General features: G+C 37.3%; 1 protein-coding gene across 1 annotated transcript in view; it reads left to right on the top strand.

Moving 5' to 3' along the window:
* lrp2b (low density lipoprotein receptor-related protein 2b) overlaps positions 1 to 19,505 on the top strand; it is a 52,124-nt gene extending 32,619 nt beyond the window's left edge. The window contains exons 51-81 of the mRNA XM_038298833.1: positions 572 to 1,088; positions 1,176 to 1,331; positions 1,454 to 1,624; positions 1,769 to 1,992; positions 2,073 to 2,250; positions 3,921 to 4,117; positions 4,214 to 4,459; positions 4,603 to 4,731; positions 4,985 to 5,104; positions 5,327 to 5,443; positions 8,115 to 8,231; positions 8,738 to 8,875; positions 9,915 to 10,037; positions 10,733 to 10,861; positions 11,846 to 11,977; positions 12,075 to 12,200; positions 12,553 to 12,696; positions 12,772 to 12,937; positions 13,034 to 13,162; positions 13,277 to 13,497; positions 14,703 to 14,885; positions 15,199 to 15,318; positions 15,503 to 15,590; positions 16,147 to 16,211; positions 16,320 to 16,473; positions 16,709 to 16,772; positions 16,893 to 17,024; positions 17,306 to 17,395; positions 17,533 to 17,592; positions 17,684 to 17,740; positions 19,137 to 19,505. Coding sequence (XP_038154761.1) covers positions 572 to 1,088; positions 1,176 to 1,331; positions 1,454 to 1,624; positions 1,769 to 1,992; positions 2,073 to 2,250; positions 3,921 to 4,117; positions 4,214 to 4,459; positions 4,603 to 4,731; positions 4,985 to 5,104; positions 5,327 to 5,443; positions 8,115 to 8,231; positions 8,738 to 8,875; positions 9,915 to 10,037; positions 10,733 to 10,861; positions 11,846 to 11,977; positions 12,075 to 12,200; positions 12,553 to 12,696; positions 12,772 to 12,937; positions 13,034 to 13,162; positions 13,277 to 13,497; positions 14,703 to 14,885; positions 15,199 to 15,318; positions 15,503 to 15,590; positions 16,147 to 16,211; positions 16,320 to 16,473; positions 16,709 to 16,772; positions 16,893 to 17,024; positions 17,306 to 17,395; positions 17,533 to 17,592; positions 17,684 to 17,740; positions 19,137 to 19,175 — 4,532 coding nt within the window. The 3' untranslated portion in view covers positions 19,176 to 19,505. The remainder of the gene's footprint in view (positions 1 to 571; positions 1,089 to 1,175; positions 1,332 to 1,453; positions 1,625 to 1,768; positions 1,993 to 2,072; positions 2,251 to 3,920; positions 4,118 to 4,213; positions 4,460 to 4,602; positions 4,732 to 4,984; positions 5,105 to 5,326; positions 5,444 to 8,114; positions 8,232 to 8,737; positions 8,876 to 9,914; positions 10,038 to 10,732; positions 10,862 to 11,845; positions 11,978 to 12,074; positions 12,201 to 12,552; positions 12,697 to 12,771; positions 12,938 to 13,033; positions 13,163 to 13,276; positions 13,498 to 14,702; positions 14,886 to 15,198; positions 15,319 to 15,502; positions 15,591 to 16,146; positions 16,212 to 16,319; positions 16,474 to 16,708; positions 16,773 to 16,892; positions 17,025 to 17,305; positions 17,396 to 17,532; positions 17,593 to 17,683; positions 17,741 to 19,136) is intronic.
* Positions 19,506 to 20,247: the final 742 nt, after the last annotated feature.

The raw sequence follows: 20,247 nt of genomic DNA, 5'->3' as shown, positions 1-20,247 counted from the left end.
TGGGAGACTAAGTTTACAAAATTCATTCCTTTCAAATCCTGTTTTACCCGTTACAATTCTGGAGGCTGGGGTTCCTTGGAAGTGTGTTGTTAAGACCCATTTATATTGGTCTGTACTTGGACCAATAGATTTCCTCACTCCTCCCTGAAAAAATTTTCTTTGAAAAAAAATGTTAAGTGTCTAAAAAAATGTAATCTTAAAAAAGCAAACTGTACAAATAGAGGTTGAAAGTTCGTATACACATTATATATTACTCTCAAAACCTGATTTTTTATTTACAAAATTTTTCAAAGTTAATTTTGAAATTATTTATCTTTAAATTTCAATTTTTGACAAAAATACATGTTAAAAGTTAAAAATTACTAAAGCTCAACTAAGTGTTTTAAGTTATTAAGGCTAATGTTGATTTACAAAAGCAAGCATTTTTAAACCCAGAAACACATATGACATATTTATACAAGATTCAGTGAAACTGCTATTATTTATATTTTACATTACAGTTACCTGAACTTTTAGAATTATTTTTGCATTTATTATTGTTTTATAAATGTATTCATCTCCCTCTGCTTAGGAATCAATGAGTGTCTCAACCCACAAGTTCACAAGTGCGCTCAGATCTGCACAGACACCCTCACTAGCTATTACTGCTCCTGCAACCCAGGCTACAGTCTTATGCCCGATGGTAAAGCCTGCGAGGACCTCAACGAGTGCATCAGCACACCGGCCGTGTGCAGTCAGATCTGCGAGAACACTGCTGGGTCGTATCACTGTAAATGTGCTCCAGGTTACATCCGAGAACCAGACGGACGGACCTGCCGCCAGAACAGCGGCATCCCCTCATACATATTATACAGCAATCGCTACTACGTCCGTTATTTGTACGTCGATGGTTCAAAATCTGGTGTAGCAGTGCAGGGCCTGTCCAATGCGGTTGGAGTAGATTATGATGACTATGAAAAATGGATTTATTGGCTTGATGTGGGAGCAGGGAAGATTGAGAGACTGCATTTCGATGGCACCAAGAGGGAGACCCTTCTGGATCACGATATTAGTGGAGCTGAAGGCCTGGCGGTGGACTGGGTGGGAAGGTGGGTGATAAGGAAGATTAAAAAGAGGAGCTTATCTTTAAATGTTGGGAATACAATTAAGTAATTAGAGTCTTTATTTTCCCACAGGAAGCTGTACTGGGTGGATAGTTATTACAGCTCAATTCATGTGATGGAGTTGGATGGTCGCTACCAAAAGAAACTAGTGACTGGAGAGTTTAAAAATGGCAATGACACTTATTTCATCAGCCGACCCCGTGCAGTAGCTGTCAACCCCAAATATGGGTAATAGCATGATTTTAAAAAGTACTTCTGTTGTATGTTTTCCTTTGGTGTCTTTCAATGAATATCAATCAAAACATCCTCTGTATCACATTTTTCCTTTTTTTCTTCCTCTCTTCTCTTAGATGGCTGTACTGGACAGACTGGGGTGACAAAGCTTATATTGGCAGAGTTGGCATGGATGGAACAAACATCAGCGCCATTATTACAACCAAGCTGGCGTGGCCCAATGCTCTGACCATCGACTACACCACCAACAAAATCTTCTTTGCTGATTCCCATCTTAACTTTTTGGAGTAAGTTACCAGAATCAGAAAGAAGAGAAAGCCTTTAAGATGATTCAATACAAGACACTGTAGATTACTTCCCACCATTTTATCTTATGAGAATTTCTACTATACATTGTCTCTGATTCTGTTTAAATCTTCCTAATATCACAGCTTTGCAGACATGGACGGCCAGAACCGGCACCGGGCCATTGCTGGAACGCTTCCCCATGTGTTTGGTGCTTCTCTGTTCGAAGACTGGATCTACTGGACAGACTGGAACACTCACACTGTAGAGAGAGCCCATAAGTATACTGGCGAGCAACGCACCATCATGGGAAACAACACCCATCGGCCTTATGACATCAAAGTCCACCACCCATACAGACAGCCTAGAAGTACATGATTCTGTACATGCTTCTATATTCAGTGTCTGAACAAAATTGCAACAAAAATGTATTTTGGATGACTTTCCCAGGTGAGAACCCCTGCTCTTCACATCACCTTACCTGCAGCCATCTGTGTCTGATCGCACCTGGAGGTGAGGGGGCTACCTGCGAGTGTCCAGATCATTTCATCGCCCTGGCTGTGGGATTTAAGATCCAGTGTGTGGCAGACTGCTCCAGCACCCAGTTCCGCTGTGGAGACAATGAGAAGTTAGTCTGATAGAAAACACTCTTTAATATCTGCAATGTAGTACACTTTAATGTAAAAGTCAATCATCCTGTATATAAGCCATCCTGATTGTACATATGTCACCTCAAATCTCTGTGTTACTCCCTTGTATTTTTTTTTATTATTATTTTTTTTTATTTCTTATTTTTATTCTTTTTATTTTATTTTTATTCCTAATGCACCTTTTCCTCCTTGTTTGCACCTTCTTTAATTACTAGGCCAATATGTGACCAGTGAATTTCTCCGCTGTGAGAACAATAAAACTAATCATCTAATCTAATCTAATCTAATCCCTGATTACACATTAGTGGCATTTATTCAATCACTATTATTTTATCTTCTAGTATCCCTGAGATGTTTTTTCTGAACTTTAAAACTGAAAAGTAATTTAATGACATAGAGGAAAAGATACCACAGATCTAAGAGTGCCACAGTTTAATAGAAAGATCATTTTGTAATAATTAGACACAATTTGAGATAAGTGAATAAGGAAAAATGTATTTATATTTAACATAATCCCTAAAATAAAATTAACAATGTTAAAAATTTTAAATCTAGTATCCATTATATATTCAAAACACATGTGATTTTTTTTGGTATCATTTAAAGAATTCTTGTGTTGCAACATATTTATTTATTTCACATTTTGGCCTCATACATAAAAGTCAGTAAATTGATTAGTCAGCCATTGACTGGCTGTACCTGCCAACCAATGACATGCTGAGCTCCGTTTAATGGTCCATTTAGATAATTTCATGATGTACTTTGCTTTGGAAATAGGAAGTAAATAAATACTTAAATAATAGTGGGCTGCATAGTGGTGCATTTTGTAGCTCTGTAGCCTTGCAGCAAGAAGTTTCTGGATTCGACTCATAGCCCAGGGCCTTTCTGCATGAAGTTTGCAGATTCTCCCAGTGGATTTTTCCTGTTATTCCAGCTTACTCCCACAGTCCAAAAACATCTTATAAAATTAAGTTTCAAATAATAATTAAAAAATTGGATTAATCAGTTCTATAGTTATTGATAGTTATTTTCACATATGAAACTCTTTACATTACATAACAGATTTGTGATGATGTAACTAAAAACCTCCCTGTAGTAAATCTATCACACTTTTGCTAAAACTGTCATATTTAGATATTTGATTGAACTGAATTTATTCATTAGCATGAATGGTTCTAAACAGGGACCTTTGCCCCTGCAGAATTAGTCCCTTTTATGGCTCCTGCACCGAAGTCATAATACAAGATAAATATATAATAAATAACTAATAATATATGGTGTAACAGAAACCACAGCTAATAGTTCACTCGGACCAATTAGATTTTTCATAATTACAGTTTTATTTATCAAGAATAAAAAAATTAAGTTATTGCACTTTTAGCTTCAATCATACTGTTGAAGGATAACGATTTTATTTGCTAGAGCTGAGGTTTCCCGGGCTTCAAGTGGCTTTTTGGTACACTTTCTATATTAGTGAACATTCAGCCTTGTTTGTTGTTTCATTCTTTTTTTTCTGTGCCTCCATGATATACCATTGATCCCACCCTAGCTCCCCTGGTTGATTTGGTCTAGAGCCGCCACTGTTCAGACAAAATAGTTTTAAATTCATCTTAAAGATATATATTTCTGTGTGTTTTTCTGTTGATAGATGTGTACCCATATGGTGGAAGTGTGACGGTCAGTCGGACTGTGGCGACGGCTCAGATGAACCTCAGACCTGTCCACCTCGATACTGCCCAATTGGCCAGTTCCAGTGTCAGGATGGTAACTGTACCTTCCCCGGTGTCATCTGCAACGGCTACCAAGACTGTCCTGACGGCTCAGATGAGGATGCTGCTCTCTGCAGTATGGCCATTTTACAACTGTTACAGTTAAATGCATCATCTAGTTTGGGATTATTCATAGAACTTGGTTTATCTTTTGTGTTTATTATTCCTGTAGGTGATCATCGATGTGCAGTTAACCAATTCCAGTGTAAAAACAAAAACTGCATCCCTGTATCCTGGCATTGTGATGGAGTAAATGACTGCTCAGACGGCAGTGATGAGGACCCAGAGAGCTGCGCTCAAAAGACCTGCCAGCCAGGAGAGTTTAAGTGTACCAATGGCCGCTGTGTGCCTATGAGCTACGTGTGTGACGCCCAGAATGATTGTGGCGACGGGTCCGATGAGCCGTATGACACCTGCAGTAAGTATTGGGTCTGATGCAGGCTTTGTAGTGGCTATAGTAGGGCTATTTAGTTTTCTTGTCATTGTACATTTTTATCAGAATCCGTCTCACCGGTCTTTTCAGATTCAGAACTAATCCGTGATTTATCTGCCTTTTCTCAGTGGGTCCAGATTACAAGTGCGATGAAGATACAGAGTTCTCCTGCAAGACAAATTACCGCTGTGTTCCTCAGTGGGCTCGCTGTGATGGCACAAACGACTGTCTGGATAACAGTGATGAGGAGGGATGTGGTCAGTTCTTATCTCTTATCATGTCTTATGTGGAGTTTGAGATCAGGAATAGGGTTCTTTATCAAATCTAAGCTTTAAAACCTTGAGAAAAAACAAATTCCTTGTTCTTTATTTTTATTTATTCATTATTACCCTGAAGTGTTATGTGGGTTTTACACTTACTGTAATATTTAACCAAAAGTGCTGCGCGGTCAATACTGATATCCCACTGTAGTCATTTTACACACTGACCGTGAGTTAAACACCCAAACAGAGGAGGTGACCTGTGACCCTCTGGGAGATTTCCGCTGTGACAACCATCGCTGCGTTCCCATTCGATGGAAGTGTGACGGCAACAACGACTGTGGCGATGGATCAGATGAGAAAGACTGTGGTAAGTCTTGGATTCTTCATCTCTTTACTCATACCTTGTTTAAACAGCTACAAAACATGTCGCCCTGTTTTTTTTTTCTTTAAATCTGTTTAAGATTTATGATTGTCTTTTTTTTTATCAGTTTTCTGTCTGTTTTTCTTTCCAGTTTTACTCAGTATGAATAAGCTGCTCTGTTATATCCGCATTTTTTGGCTGCAGATAAATTTGTTATGATTTTTCCAGAGCCAAGACCTTGCACTGAGAGCGAGTTTCGATGCGACAACGCTCAGTGCATCCCTGGAATCTGGCGTTGCGACCATCAGAACGACTGCGGGGACAACTCCGATGAACGAGACTGTGGTGAGTGTACAGTACTCTAAAATTCACTGCTTTTTAGCTTTACATTTAACAGAGCTCCTGTAAAGTCTTTTATTCAGGTGTGGAAAGAGTTGGACTTGAAGAAGGCCTCTATCCAGACTCTACAGCTTATTCTTTTCTTTACTGGTTATAATTGTAAAAAATATGTCTTGGATTTTTTCCACTAAAATTATATTTTTCTCATGTTATCAAAATGAGCTGCAGGACCAAACAGAAATCTGATAGAAAACATTAATAGTGGAAAAAAATAAGAAAACCAATTCCTTCAGAAGGATGTAAATAAGGTGGCAGGAGGATAACAAAGAAACAGATAGCATGAAATCTTCTTCTTCTTCTTATGAGATTTTATGGCGGTTGGCAAACTTGTGAAATGTGCATTACCGCCACCAACTGATATGGAGTAAAGCAAGGAAACAGGAAACGATTCACCCCCCCCAAAAAAAAAAAAAAAAAAAAAAAAAAAATACAATAAAATAACCTGTGTAACTTAAACCCACATAATACTAAATTATACTAAATTACATTTGCCCGTATAATTTTAATTTACTCTAGGTCATCGTACCTCTGCCAGTTTCTGATGGTCCCATTGGTCTTTCCATCATGCTTCCAACCATCTCCCAGTTCATATCTTTAACATCCAGATATTTTTCTGCAGCCTTCACTATTATTTTGATTTTTTCTGTTTTTTTTGTCGTCTGAGCAGTACAATTAATCACTTCCACCATGAAAAGAACAAAATTTGTCTTTTTAACAATTAGTGAGTCTTCATCAATTTTTGGAGATTTCTCTAGAGGTTTGAAATTTGCCGTGTGTTGAACTGTAGGTTTGGGTTTTTCTGACTGAGATGGGATCCTTTTTGCAGCTTCAGCATAAGTTATTCCAAGCTCAAATTTCATTTTTTTTATTTCTTCAGACCTTTTGCTTGCTTCACAGCCGCGATAAGCAGCAGTATGTTCTCCACCACAATTACAGCATTTTATTTTAGCTTCTTTTCCACATTTACCATATTCATGTTCTCCTGCACACCTTCCACACCTCTGTTTCCCTTTACAAACTGCTGCAATGTGTCCGAATTTTTGACATTTGAAACATCTCAATGGTGGTGGATTGTAGATTTTGACATTGTAACTGATGTAACCGATGAATACTTTGCTTGGTAATTGCTCTTCCTCGAATTTAATTAGTACAGATAAACTGTCAGATCTTTCTCCGTTTCTTGTTGTTTTTAACCGTTTTACTTCTTTTACTTTTGCACCGCTTATGTTTTCCAGAATCTCTTTTTCAGAAATTTTCAGAGGAACTCCTCCAATGACTCCCCTGCTGATCTTTTTGTTCTCCATTAGGCTGCACTGAACTCTTATCCCGTCAATTTTGTTAATACGTATTGCTTTGCCTTGCTGGGCGCTGTCTCTGCAGTTAATTAGCAGGTCTCCACTGTACAGAATTCTGGCACCTCTGACTTCTCCAACAAGTTTATTGATGGTTTTTGTTAAGTGAACCGGATTCCAGTTTGTAAAAGAGTCTGCCTGATTAACGACTTTGAATATGACTTTGAATTCATTTTGTTGTGCTGTGGAATGTATGGATTGATCATCACTGGATTGTTCTGAACTAGATTCCCCTTTAACTGATCTCTGTTTTTTCCGCTTTTTCTCATTTTTTGATGCTGCTATCTTCCAACCTTCATTGTCACTATTTCCCTCTTCCATCCCACAAGAATCGCTTCCTGTTTCCTCACTACTCACGGCCCAGGACATTTCTCCACAAGCAGAGCAGCTTCAAAACACGCGCCATGCACCAAACGACCAACGTTCCCCCGCAGCCAAAGGCTCTAGCATGAAATCAGCAGAAGGGATCAGTAAAGGATACTGACAGCCAGCAGGCTTATTACAGAGGGGAAGTGAGGAGAAGCTATGGAGACCCAGGTGAAGGAGATCAAGGCAATTATCAGGCACAGGTGGGTAGAATGAGCTTAATTACAGAAGAGGCTGTGCAGAGGGAAGGCTTGGCAACTAAAGATGTGTAGAATAAGGACAGACATAAGGAAAATAAACCAAAATATATAGAGAGAATAAACTATGAAACAAAGAACAGGGATTATTTAAGAAGAAACTAACTTAGGATCATTACTGATTACAGTATAATAACGAGCACTAAAGTGAAACACATTACAAACCATAACAGTCTGGGATTATGAAAGCATGTTCATTTCTCCAATCAGAGTTTTTTTATTCACTGATGAAAAACAAAACAATTACACATTATTTCAAAACTGAATAAAATAACAATTTACCGTTTTGGCCTACAGATAACTTTTTGCAGTTTAAACCTAGATTCAGATCCCAATCAAACTGTTAAAATTTATTCTTTTATTGCAACAAATAGAATTAATAATATGGATAACATCTGCTTTTAGTTTGGGATAATCCAGTCCTGATTTAACAGTGCACAGTGATGTGTGATTTTTATATCCTTCAAAAGAAAACAATGACCCTGTTTGCATTCAAAAAACAATTTCAGCCTCCTTTATGTTTTGTAAAACACACAGATAACAACTTTTTGGGTATTTTCAGGTTGTACTTAGATGACCTGAAAGTCAATTTGGAAACACTAAATGCACAGATACCCTCATATGAGCTTCACTTTCTTTCAGAGCTGCTGACATGTAACCCAGGCTTTTTCCAGTGTGACTCTGGTCACTGCATCCCCTCCGCTCTGCAGTGTGATGGCCGGCCTGACTGTCTGGATCTGACTGATGAGACAACCTGTCGTGAGTAAACATCAAAACTGTCGACAACCTGCAAGGCTGCCATATTGACTTAATGTCCTTTATTTTAATCTGAATTTATAAAGACAAAATCATCAGTCCTGATCAATAAGTTAAAAAAATATATTTTTTGTCGTTAAATGTAACAGTTTACTTCTCTATGATTAAATAAAAAACACAAACCCGGAACTGAACACCACTTCAAATGACTGTTAATTAACTATCAACAGTAGTAAATAAGTTCACAGACATCTTGAATAAAATATTTTCATTTCACAATGGAACATATAATTTAAAATGTGTCTCTACACTTCAGGGCTGTCAATTATTTACATTATACATTTATTTTTCATTATAGCCAAATAACAACAATATATTTAAGTGATTCATTGAAGTTCAATCATTTCATCATTAGTATTTTAATTTTCAACATAATATTGAATAAATGTTTCTGTTTATATGTAAATTATTTGCTTTAAAGTGATTCTTTGATTCCCCGACCCCACCAGCTACTCGTTTCCCAGACGGCCGTTGGTGTCCTCCGCTGCAGTTCCAGTGCGCCAACACGCTGTGTGTGAGCCAGAGCTGGGTGTGCGATGGAGTCGACGACTGTGGAGATCGCTCTGATGAAGTTCTCAGTCTTTGCTGTGAGAAAAATCACCTTTTTATGATCTCTGATATTTTTTTTATTAAGTTTTATTTCATTCATTTGATTTTTAAGGTTACCTGTCTTATATTGGAAAGGTCAAATGATTTGAAATTGTAGAGCTAGAAAACAAAAAACTCCCCAAACTATCAAAGCTAAATAAATCTTTGCAAATGTTTCCTTTCTTCTTTAAAGCAGAAATATATCATTCTATATCCCACTTCTCTCTCAACATAATCTGAATCGTTAAAGTCATCAATCAATTTTTTTTGTTTGTTTATACAAAAATGCCTTTTAAATAGAATAGGATACGTCAAATAGATCTTTGGCTGATTATTGTCAACATAAAAAACAAATGTTGGTAGTGGTAACAACAACTTGTGCCAAGCTAAATTAACAAAAAAAAAAAATCTTAGATCAGTAGTTTGACTTAGGTGACATGTTGAGGAAAGAAGACTTACTGTTGACTAATAGTCTTATCGATTCATTGGTGTCACAGTGGGTGGATTAAAGCAACTTTTGAAAGGGACTATTCTGGGTAACCATGGTAACGTCTTGAAACTGATTTAATGTAAAAAAAAAAAAAAAAAGTGATACCCACTGCTGCCTCCATTGGGGTCTATTTAACGAATAAAGGCACATTATGGCATGCCAATAAAAGTATTTTAACACAGTAAGTGAGAGACAGGGATTTTGTTTATTAGAAAAACTAAACTCCCCTGAATGGTACTGGAATTAAGAGTTTTTTAGATTGGATTTTGTCACAAGTGCTTCTAAATTCATAGGTAGGTTTGCTTGTTTGTTAGGTTGCTTGACCTTTTACTCATTGAACCAATTATCATAGCAATCTTGACCCTAATAAACACTCTTTCAAGCTGGACACCCCATCAGTTCACGCTTTTTTTTTCCCACAAGATTTTTTTAAATTTCAGACATGGTAATGATGATCCATATGGATTTTTTTTAGCTTTAAACTTGTACACACATTTTCTTTAGATAAAACTGGTCAAACTTTGGATTTAAACTGTTTTTCATTTCAGTGAACGTCACCTGTGAGATGCCCACAAAGTTCCGCTGTGAAAACGGCTACTGCATCTACGCGGGCCTGATGTGCAATATGAAGGATGACTGTGGAGACGGCAGCGATGAAAAGGAAGACCTCTGTATGACTCCCAAATACACAGGACACAAAATGCATACTTAAACCCTTAGCTCCCCATGCACATCAATATAAAACCTAAGAGAAAACATAGAATGACACATCTGGAAACTATAAAATCAGGTTAAGTGCATCATGCAGGACTATTGTTGCCCCTTTGTTTTCTCTTTTAAATGTGGCCATAATCAGATTTGTGATAAGTTTCTGAGATTGCCAAGCATTAGTCTAAACCCCACTAATGCTCTGACCTCTTCTGAACTGAGGTCAGTGAAACGGTAAATCCCAATGTTAAAATCAGTGACCGCACAGGTCACACAGCTTCAAACATCCAGATGATGAGGAAGTAGTTCACTTCATGAAAACGTTTCAGAATCGGCTTAAACGTCTATCAAATTATTCTTAGAGAAGATTATATCATTAGGGGCAGAATGGACACTGGCACTGTTTATATCATGGAAGATATACATATGTGTGTTCATCATGTAATATTAAAGTACGGAACCACACTTTTGGCTGAGTGGCTCTTGGCTGATATATGTTGAAGCATTGTTTCTATAGCCTCTTACTCTTTGGCACCGTGTTTTAGCTGCAGAGTGACGGAGCAGAGCAGAAATTTCATCTTAGCTGTGATGTGTGATGTTTTCTCAAACTGGTTTATTAGAACCACTCAGTTAATAAATCATTGTGTTTCCTTTACAGGCCGGGAGCCCACCCTGCCTCCTTGTACACTGGAAGAATTCAAATGTACCAATGGACACTGTGTGGCCCTGCCCTACGTTTGTGACCACAATGACAACTGTGGCGACCGGACAGATGAAATGGGCTGCAGTGAGTAACACAAGCGTTTATGAAACCAATGGAGTCATTCTACCTTCTGTTTTTGGGGAAAACAAAAGAAAAGTGGGAGTTTTTAGGCCCTAAATAATTAAAATTGAGCATATATGAGATACTTAATGACTAGCCTATATTAGTAATTGGACTGTTCCTTTACAAATAGCTTTGTATTTGTTATTTGGTGTTGCAATTATAGCACTGGCCAAACTTACTCAGAATTTGTTATTATTGGGTAAGCTTTCAAAACCATGTTTGATTTATTTGGAAACAATATGTCTTTTAAAATCAAATTAATAATTTCTAATAAGTGTTTCAGGTAACTATGGTGCATACTAGAGATCAGCTGATTTGATAGTTGAGAATAACTTTATAATACTCCAGCGAGATCTAGAGTTCGTTTATGCTTGATTTCTAGACTGAAGGACAGTATAATGTGTCATTTGAGATGGAATCTGAGATGAAAGTAGAAAATTACCTTTTGACGCTTTTTAAGGTAAAATTATATTAAATGACAATGAATGACAACTTTAGAAGTTTGAACTTTACCTTCACACATGATATTGGTGTTATTTAAATACTCTTTCAAATAGATTTTTTTTTTCATGAAATTACCCAGTTGACAGTAGGTGTACAGATTTTACTAGAGTTTGTAGATATTTACACTTTGAAATTTACACTTTAGATATAAGTAAACAACCTAATCGCACCTTACTTACAAAATACAGAATATATTTTAAAAAGAATTATCATAATATCTAATGTTCTGTACTGAGTTTATTTAAACAATATTTTCTTATTTTTTGTTTTATATATATATTTACAAAGATGTTTTGGTAAATTGATGAATTTATAGAATTCCTGTCCTTTAGATGATCCAAAGTTATGTTTTTTCTTTACATGTATTTTGTCTCTTTGTGTTCTCTAATATTTTTCTGCTTTGTTGTTTTATTTTTTTGTCTTCAAAAACTTTGAATTTAGATTTTGGCCAAGACCGAAACTGTGATGAGAAGCTGTGTCAACACGAGTGTACCAACCTGAACGGCACTGGCTTCATCTGCACCTGCAGGCCGGGATATGAAGTGGACCCAGACAGCACCTACAACTGCCTCGGTACACACAGGCCCGCCATAAGCTCCCATTGAAATAGCCAGTGGATTAAAACTGCCCAGTAGTTCTTAGAACTGGTATCTTCTTCCATCTCTTGCAGACATTGATGAGTGTAAGGAGTATGGCACCTGTCCTCAGATCTGTAAGAACACTAAAGGTGGCTATGACTGCGAGTGTGCATCTGGCTACAGGAAAGTGGGGGATGGCAACATGTGTGAAGCTGATGGTGAGAACAATGTTTTTCTTGCCTAAAGCATCCTTAATTCATTAAATAATTTGATAAAGAAACAACTCAAGAAGGATTTAAAGTGACAGTCCTCACTGCTAGATGCATCTATTCCTCAGGAACCGGTGTTGTGCATTTTCTCTATTGATCCATTTGATTTGATTTTGCTGAGCTGGTAAAACATTTAAGACTTGCTCTTGCCCTTGTTGATTCTCTAAGGACATCACTCCTCTAAAGCTATATTATTCCTAAAAGCATATTATCCATCAAATAGAAATGAAGCTATGGCTTCATTTTCATGTCGTTGTGGTAAATCTTTGTTAAAATGTGTAACTATTTGTTCCGTCCTTAGGGGCCGCTCCTCTGCTGCTGCTTCCTGAGACAATTCGGATCAGGAGATTCAACCTGCAGTTGGAAACCTACCACGACTTCCTGGAAGAGGAGGATCGCATCATGGCGCTGGACTATGACTGGGACCACAACAACACTGGATTCAGTAAGATGCTGGGATGATTTATATTGTATAAAGTGATACAGTAACTTTTACATCCCTTTATTTGGTCCTTTTCAGGCATGGTGTACTTTACTGTTGCTGGTAAGGATGCTGAGGCCGGTGCCATTAAGAGAGCATACATTCCCTCAGTTGATGATGGCAGTAATAATATCGCTACTGCTGTGGACCTTGGTATCAAATACATCACATCACCAGATGGCATCGCTGTGGACTGGGTGGGCAGGTGAGTGGGGCCGTAATAGTAGAGAAGTTTGTTCGTAAAAAAGCAGAATCACCAAACTGGAATGTCCACTAATATGAAGTTTTTATTACCTCCTAGAAACCTTTATTGGGCAGATTCTAGACTGAAAAGGTTAGAAGTGGCCATGTTGGATGGACGCTACAGGAAGCATCTTGTTAAGACGGATCTAGGGTACCCATCAGCTGTGGCAGTCAACCCTAGACTTGGGTAAGGTGGAAAAAGGGCTTTTGTCTAGCTTATTTCACTTTTAGAAGAGAAACCCCCCCCCCTCAAAAAAAACATGTAAGAGTTATATTTCTAATTACTTCTGTTAATTTGCAGGATGCTGTACTGGGCAGACAGAGGGGATGCAGCAAAGATTGAGTGTTCATGGTTGGATGGACAGGAGAGAAAAGTTCTAGTTGGCGATGGGCTGGGCTGGCCCACTGGCCTGGCCATCGACTTCACCAACGGAGACAGAATTTACTGGTCGGACTCCAAGGAAAGCCACATCGAATCTATTCTGCCTTCAGGGGAGCAACGTAGAACAGTGGTGTTTATAGGTGAGGAACAGGAAGGGGATCATTAAAGAGGGAACACATTGTATCAAAGTATTACTCAGTTAAAAAGGTGTTGCATTCATGTCAAGCCCAGAGAAAATAGGTATCTAGAAAAGCACTTGGGGAGCGCAGACCTCTGCTAAGCAACAAATTCTGCACCAAATTTTTACTTTTACACCTATAGCTAAATCTGCAGCATAATCTGGAACATTACCATATTTTAACGAATTGTTCCTTTGTATGAGGAACAGCTCTGGTAAATAATTTTCATAAAATCCATTCATAGGTTTTCAATCAATCCTGCTAACAAACCACCAGCGTTCCATTTTCTCGTGTTTTTGTCTTCAATAAAAAAAACCTCCCGAATTTTTCAGTCGGATGCTGAGGCTGTCAATACTCACTGCTGCCACCCTCTGATTTAGTGGGGAACTGCATGATCTGCCAAATATCTCACAATGTTAGAGAATCTTTTGAAAATATATGTATCAGAGTAAGAACTGGATCATCAGCAAAAATTTATGGATTGTTTTATTTCGTTACAATCCTGCACATAGACAGACAGACACACATACAAACTCTCCTAAAAATATAACCTCTTTGGTGGAGGTAATGAAACCCTGTAAATATTTGAACTCTTTAATAATCAAACATCTGAAAAGTGCATTGTTCATATACAGTCAGTGCTTGTATTTAATTTTATAAAAATCATTTGATGCAATTAATGCTGCAATATTTTCAGGGGTATATTTATCAACGCTATTTTCCAAGTATGACTACAAACTTTTCATTGGGGTTTTGCCTGCACTTTGACAGAGTTAATTGACATAGCAAATTATTATGTTTGATCTAAACTATGCACTGATAGTTCTGGACATATTTACCTTACCCAGGTCTCAAGAGCTTTGCAGCTTCTAACATATTACCTCAAGCTTTGTTTTTAACTCCGTCTAAGAAAAGCATAATGCTGCAAACAATAGATTTTACTGTAATGTTTGTTTCTTATTAAAAAGATTAACAACCATGTTTTTTCCCCTTTCCCAATGTTATTACTCACTATATCCTGTAGGTTTATTGTATAAATTCCCAAAAAAGAAAACAGGGAAGTTTTTGATTGCCCAGTGTAAAAAGGTGGAAAGTATCAGAGTTTACTATACATCTGTGGCTTAATCTCCTATTAAATCAAATACCTGTTTTTGTGTGTTGCGTAGATGTGAGAAACCCGTTTAGCGTGTGCGTATTTGAGGACCACGTGTATTGGAGCACTGAGGAGAAAGGTGAGGTATTTCGGCAGGACAAGTTCGGCCGTGGAGACAAAGTGAAACTGTTCACTGCTGGACCCTGGCTGACGCAGATCTCTGTGTACCAGCAGCAGAGATACAACTCCATGGCCAGTAAGCGCGACATTTACACATCACTTCTTAAAGAACACATTGTTAGGTGTTATTGAGAAAATAAGGGTATGATATGCTTAATTTTATAAAGATTTACACTCTGTATGTAGACCGCTGGTACATTTTTTTTTTTAATAATATGTTGTTTTATATGTGCGTGTGCGTTTGTTGCATGCATATATATATAGATAGATAGATAGATAGATAGATAGATAGATAGATAGATAGATAGATAGATAGATAGATAGATAGATAGATAGATAGATATAATTATTTTACAGTTATAAACACTCTTGCACTCTTGCTCATGCAGTAAAGAATCCATGCAAAGGAACCTGCAGTCACCTGTGCCTGCTCCGGCCGGGAGGATACACCTGCGCCTGTCCTGAAGGCACAAGCTTTATCAGTGGCAGCAACACAGAATGCGACGCTGGTAAGAAACCAACCTTTTAAGCTTTGTTTATCTGATGACACAAAGGCAGCAATGCACATACAACATTGAGGATGACCATCAAATTAGATTCAATGGGAATATTGAAAAACTATTTTACGCTGTATTATTAGTATCCCATTCAGGGCTTTTAATAATTATTCGGTATTTCCATGATTTTTTTTAGGGTTTGAACCACCCCCCACCATGCCACCACCATGCCAGTGTCAAAATGGAGGAACGTGCTACTTTGATGACAACATAGCTCTGTGCAAGTAAGAAATTGGATTCAGTTTTACAGCCCTTTCCTCCAAGTCAAATGATCACACCAGCAAAGAAATTTGAAGAGAAATCATTTATTTACACTTTTGCATCAGATCGAGTAATCTATTAATTTCTTCTTCCTATTTTATAATGTCTAGGTATTATGCGGCACAAATCCCCATTTTTCTTAAGCTCTACTAATTATAAAAAAGAAAAGAGAATATAATACACATGATGGGTTGATTTTTAAAAGCAAAGAAGGCTTTTAAAGAAACAGCAACTTTCCCAAATGAACTTATATCAGTATCCAGATTGATGACTGAAAAGTTAAAAATAACTGTTTGTCCTCTTACTGAGGAGAATCAACAAAACTGATTGTTTTTGTTGTTTTAGAATATTCATTTATTTAAGAGATTTTTAATTTTTTTCCCATGGAAATGCCAGCTATAGGGGGCTGCTGTAACATATGTGAACATGTAAATGTATATTTTAACAGATACGTCTTTTTTTTTTTTTTTTTTTATGGAGGTATTTTCCTACTTGTTTTTGTTTTTTTTCCTTCCACAGATGTCCTCCAGCATGGAAGGGAGATTACTGCCAGACCAGCATACACCACCTGGTTGCATCCTCAGGTTGGTTTACTTTTCCATATAAAAAGGAAAATGAAAATACTTCAGTTTTCTATTAACATGCATCATTCTGTGTGTCTACTCATTTTATCTTCTGTTCCTTCCTGGCAGTTGGAATAGCCGTTGGAGTGACGGTGCTGATTGTTGCCCTGCTGGTAGGTCTGGTCTACGCCTCCAGGAAGAAGTCCGTCCTTATGGAGAGGCTGCAGAGCAGCTTTCCCAGCATGCCCAGTATGCCATCCATGCCCAAGTTTTCAGGCTTTAGGTATGGAAATAAATGAAATCCTGCAAAAACGTTGATGCAGTGAAATGTTTCATCCTTTAGGATAGATGCATAAGGAACAAATATTACTGCTAAATAAGACCACAGCCAGAGGCACTGCTAACTCTGGATTTAGCTCTGCTTTTTGAGGATTTGGGGAAGGGATTAAAAGGCTTTTTAGGTATGCATTGACTGTATCAGAGCTTTGAGACATTTTGTTTTTCTTGATGATTTCCAGGACGGGATCCTCCCAAAATGGACAGACTACAGAGGGCAATGAATCGAGGCAGGATTTAGATACAGTGAGTTCCCATTTTTACTAGGTGTTAATTTAAAAAGAGCATCTACCAATCTGTTATTGCAGTCTCTAAATTAGGTTGATAAACAGTGTTAATACGTGAGTGTATTTTCTGCCTTGGCAGGTTTCCTCCATCTCTGTGTCCATGGTTGACACTGAGGTGAAGAACTTCGAGAACCCCGGGTACGAAGCTGAAGGACAGCTTGACTCTAACAGCAAGGCGACGCCCACCTCTCACCCCTTCAGTATAAAGAAGGTCAATAAACAAAGATCTGTTTTCTATATTTATTCTACTCACACCTCATCTTGTTCAGGTGGAAAAAAATCACCAGATATTTCTCCTTGCAACCTCCTACAAAGGAGATTTGTAAAGATATATTATTAAAACAATTTTTTCTGGTGTTTTTAATTAGGTTTTTTTTGTTGAAAATAATTTCATAAAATAAATTCATGTTCCTGACTGTAAAAAAAAACATGTGCATATAAAAGAAAAGGTTTAAATGTTATGGTAAATGTTTAATGTTTTTCCCTTCTCAGCCGAACATTGTAAACCCGCTGTATGGGGAGGGCGATCAGGCTGCAAACGACACCACAAAAAGTTCATCTTGGTCCAGCAGTTCTCCTAAGGTTGGTTTGTTGAGCAATTGAAACAAAAAAATAATGCAGATTTCTGAAGTTGGTGTTTCTGGATTTGAAACTCAGAACATCATATTGTTTGCTCAGATTCAGGCACTTACATGTACCTGTGTGTTTTTTTTTGACAGGGGGTCGTTATCCATTCCCCAGAGGATGTTGTTCCATCAAGCTCACAGGTAGCCATGGAGGTATGTGTCAAAATTTTGTCATTTCATAAGATCATAACAGTCATTGTAAATTCTTTGTGCATAAAAGACTTGATTTTTTTCTTTTCATCAGCAAATCAAACCTACGGTGGATGAGAGTTCCAAGTCTTTCCAGAATCCTATCTACACGGTGAGCCAACTCACACAAATCTCTGCTGTGCATGTTGTAACTGCAGTATCCACATTTTTAGTCTTTTAAATACATTTTTATCTAATGTTAAGCTGAAATCTGGTCTACACTACATGTATTGAAACCAAATCTTTCTTCTAATGCCTAAAAATATATGTTTATTTATGTATAACACAAGTAAAAACAGATTAGAACACAAGGAGAATGTGCTTTTTCTTCTACCATCACGAAGCTAAAAGCGCAGAGATTATTTAACATGCTAAAGTGCAAGTAAGTGATTTGGTCAGTCAAGAGTCAGAGGGAGCTTTTTTACAGTAAACACTCTAGGTGAGGCTCACATTTAAGATGGCAGTTATTAAGTGGTTATATGATGCTGTTGACATGTTTTACCTACAAATAGCTAAATATGTTCAATTATGAATTCTTTAAAATACCTAGAGCAGGGGTCTGCGACCTTTCAAAACAAAAGAGCCATTTTACCCCAAACCCAGCTAAATAAAAATGGTTTAAAGCCACAAATACCCCATGACCTTAAATAAAACACAATTATTTATTATTATTATTTTTTAAGTATTATTTTTTAAGTTAATTTTATCACTAAATAAGTACAAAACATAGCAGTTTCCTAAAGAGGATGCATTTGGATTTTATTCTATGAGATATAGGTTAAAAAAATAAACAGATTATTTACATTATAAGCGAATGACAAGAAATATAGATCTGGAAACATATTCTTTAAAGTAATTCTGTTATGAAAATTAAATAAAATTCTTTTTATGTCTTTAAAAACTGTTAAAGCTTGTAGGAATTGTATTAGTTAATTTACTGTATTCAAAACCTTTAGTTGGCTCCTTATCATTGTTAGTCACTATTAAGAGCCATTGTGGAGGGTCCTATGAAACATTTGCAGCTCCAGAGCAACAGGCTGCAGACCATTGACTTAGAAATTACAACAACTCTTTATTAATTTCTACCTACAAAGGTTTTTAATATATAAAAAGCAAAAGCAAATAAAAAGAAAAAGCATTATAATTTTTCTTAAAAGCAAGAAGGCCTTTTAATTGAATACCAAATGGACTGGAAGAGAAAATGGAAATAGATTATCACTAAGCCTTTGAGAAAAATAAATATCCAAAACACAAGGTCAAGGTTATGCAGAAATGCCACACTAGTCACAAAATCAACCAACCATGATACAATCCTACAGGCTCAATGGGTGGTAAGCTGAAGACAAAGACCTAGGATCTTAAGGGAAATGGAGAAATTCAGAGTAGGAAGATAATCTTGGAAGAAAATAAACTGATCCACTCAAATTAAAACTGTTTGTGGCAGGAACATGAATGGAATCAACTCCTTTTGACTAATTTTTTTGCACAATATTCTCATTTCTCTGCAGGATGACGAAAAGGATTCTCCTTCTGATTCTGACGTCTGAGACTAATTGTGCCCTTCAGTCGATGGGAGAACCCCAAGGGTCATAAATCAATCTGGAAAAATAAATACAAAGGCTCAATGTGAACAAATTTTCCCATCAACTTTGTAAAAGCAAAACACAGTATTTTGTAGTACCTTTAGATGTAACTTAACTTCAGTAAAAATATTTGTTTGAAAATAATCTGAAAAATGTAATTTGCTATTACTAAGATAAGACTTGTTCATTAGATTTTGTAAATCAAAGCTTTTAAACTTTTATGATTGAGAGTTTATATCTTTTTGTAAATTTTGATTTCATTAAACTTCTTTTATTAAACTGCTTTTATCACTACATTGTGTCTGCTGCTGGTATTTTCCTCTGCACACATGGATATAGTTATTTTATCCTTGCTGTCTACACTCCTGCAGTTTATCCCCTTTGATCACAGTTAAAACTCATATCTCCATCTTCTGTATCTGACCCACTGAGCTAGAATGAAACGCTCTTTTTATCCTCTGTTAATCCAGTGATTCCAGAGCAGCAGCAACAGTTCTGTGCGCTTTTTCTAACACAGTCAAATGTGTCTGAACACATTAAGGCCATGCCAGCCAAATGAGGCAGAGGCACCAGAAACAAGTGAGAAAGGCAGATAAGAGAAAGGGAGAGAGTGGATGGAGAGATGGAGAAGGGCATTGAGAGCCATTACAGGGGCGTTTCTGTTTTTATGGCTCTTGATGATTCATGGCGTGTTTTCAACCTGCCGGTTCCCCATGAGGCGTCACCCTGAGTGTGTGCTGCTCAGACAAACAGAGGGGGTGGGAGGGAGGGAATGCTTTGAGGGGAGCAGACCAAAGAGGCAAGCAGCTCACAGCATGTGTGCACACAGTGTTACCTTCAGGGACTGTTGGAATACTACCTTGTGCATGGATTTTCACCTATTTTACCAAAAAACTCTGTCGTGTTGTTAGGATTATTTTTATTAATGATGCGCGAGTCTGTTATACCCTCTTAATACCTGTATGTTGCGTGTCAGAACAAGTAGTTTATCTAACTGGGACGGTTTCACTGTCAGGATATACGGTTATCTTCATTC

This window comes from Cyprinodon tularosa, unplaced genomic scaffold, assembly GCF_016077235.1.
Source record: "Cyprinodon tularosa strain WSP-4 unplaced genomic scaffold, ASM1607723v1 ctg416, whole genome shotgun sequence".
NCBI lineage: Eukaryota > Metazoa > Chordata > Actinopteri > Cyprinodontiformes > Cyprinodontidae > Cyprinodon > Cyprinodon tularosa.
The sequence above is the reverse complement of the archived record's forward strand: the minus strand, read 5'-3'. Positions and strand labels throughout refer to the sequence as shown.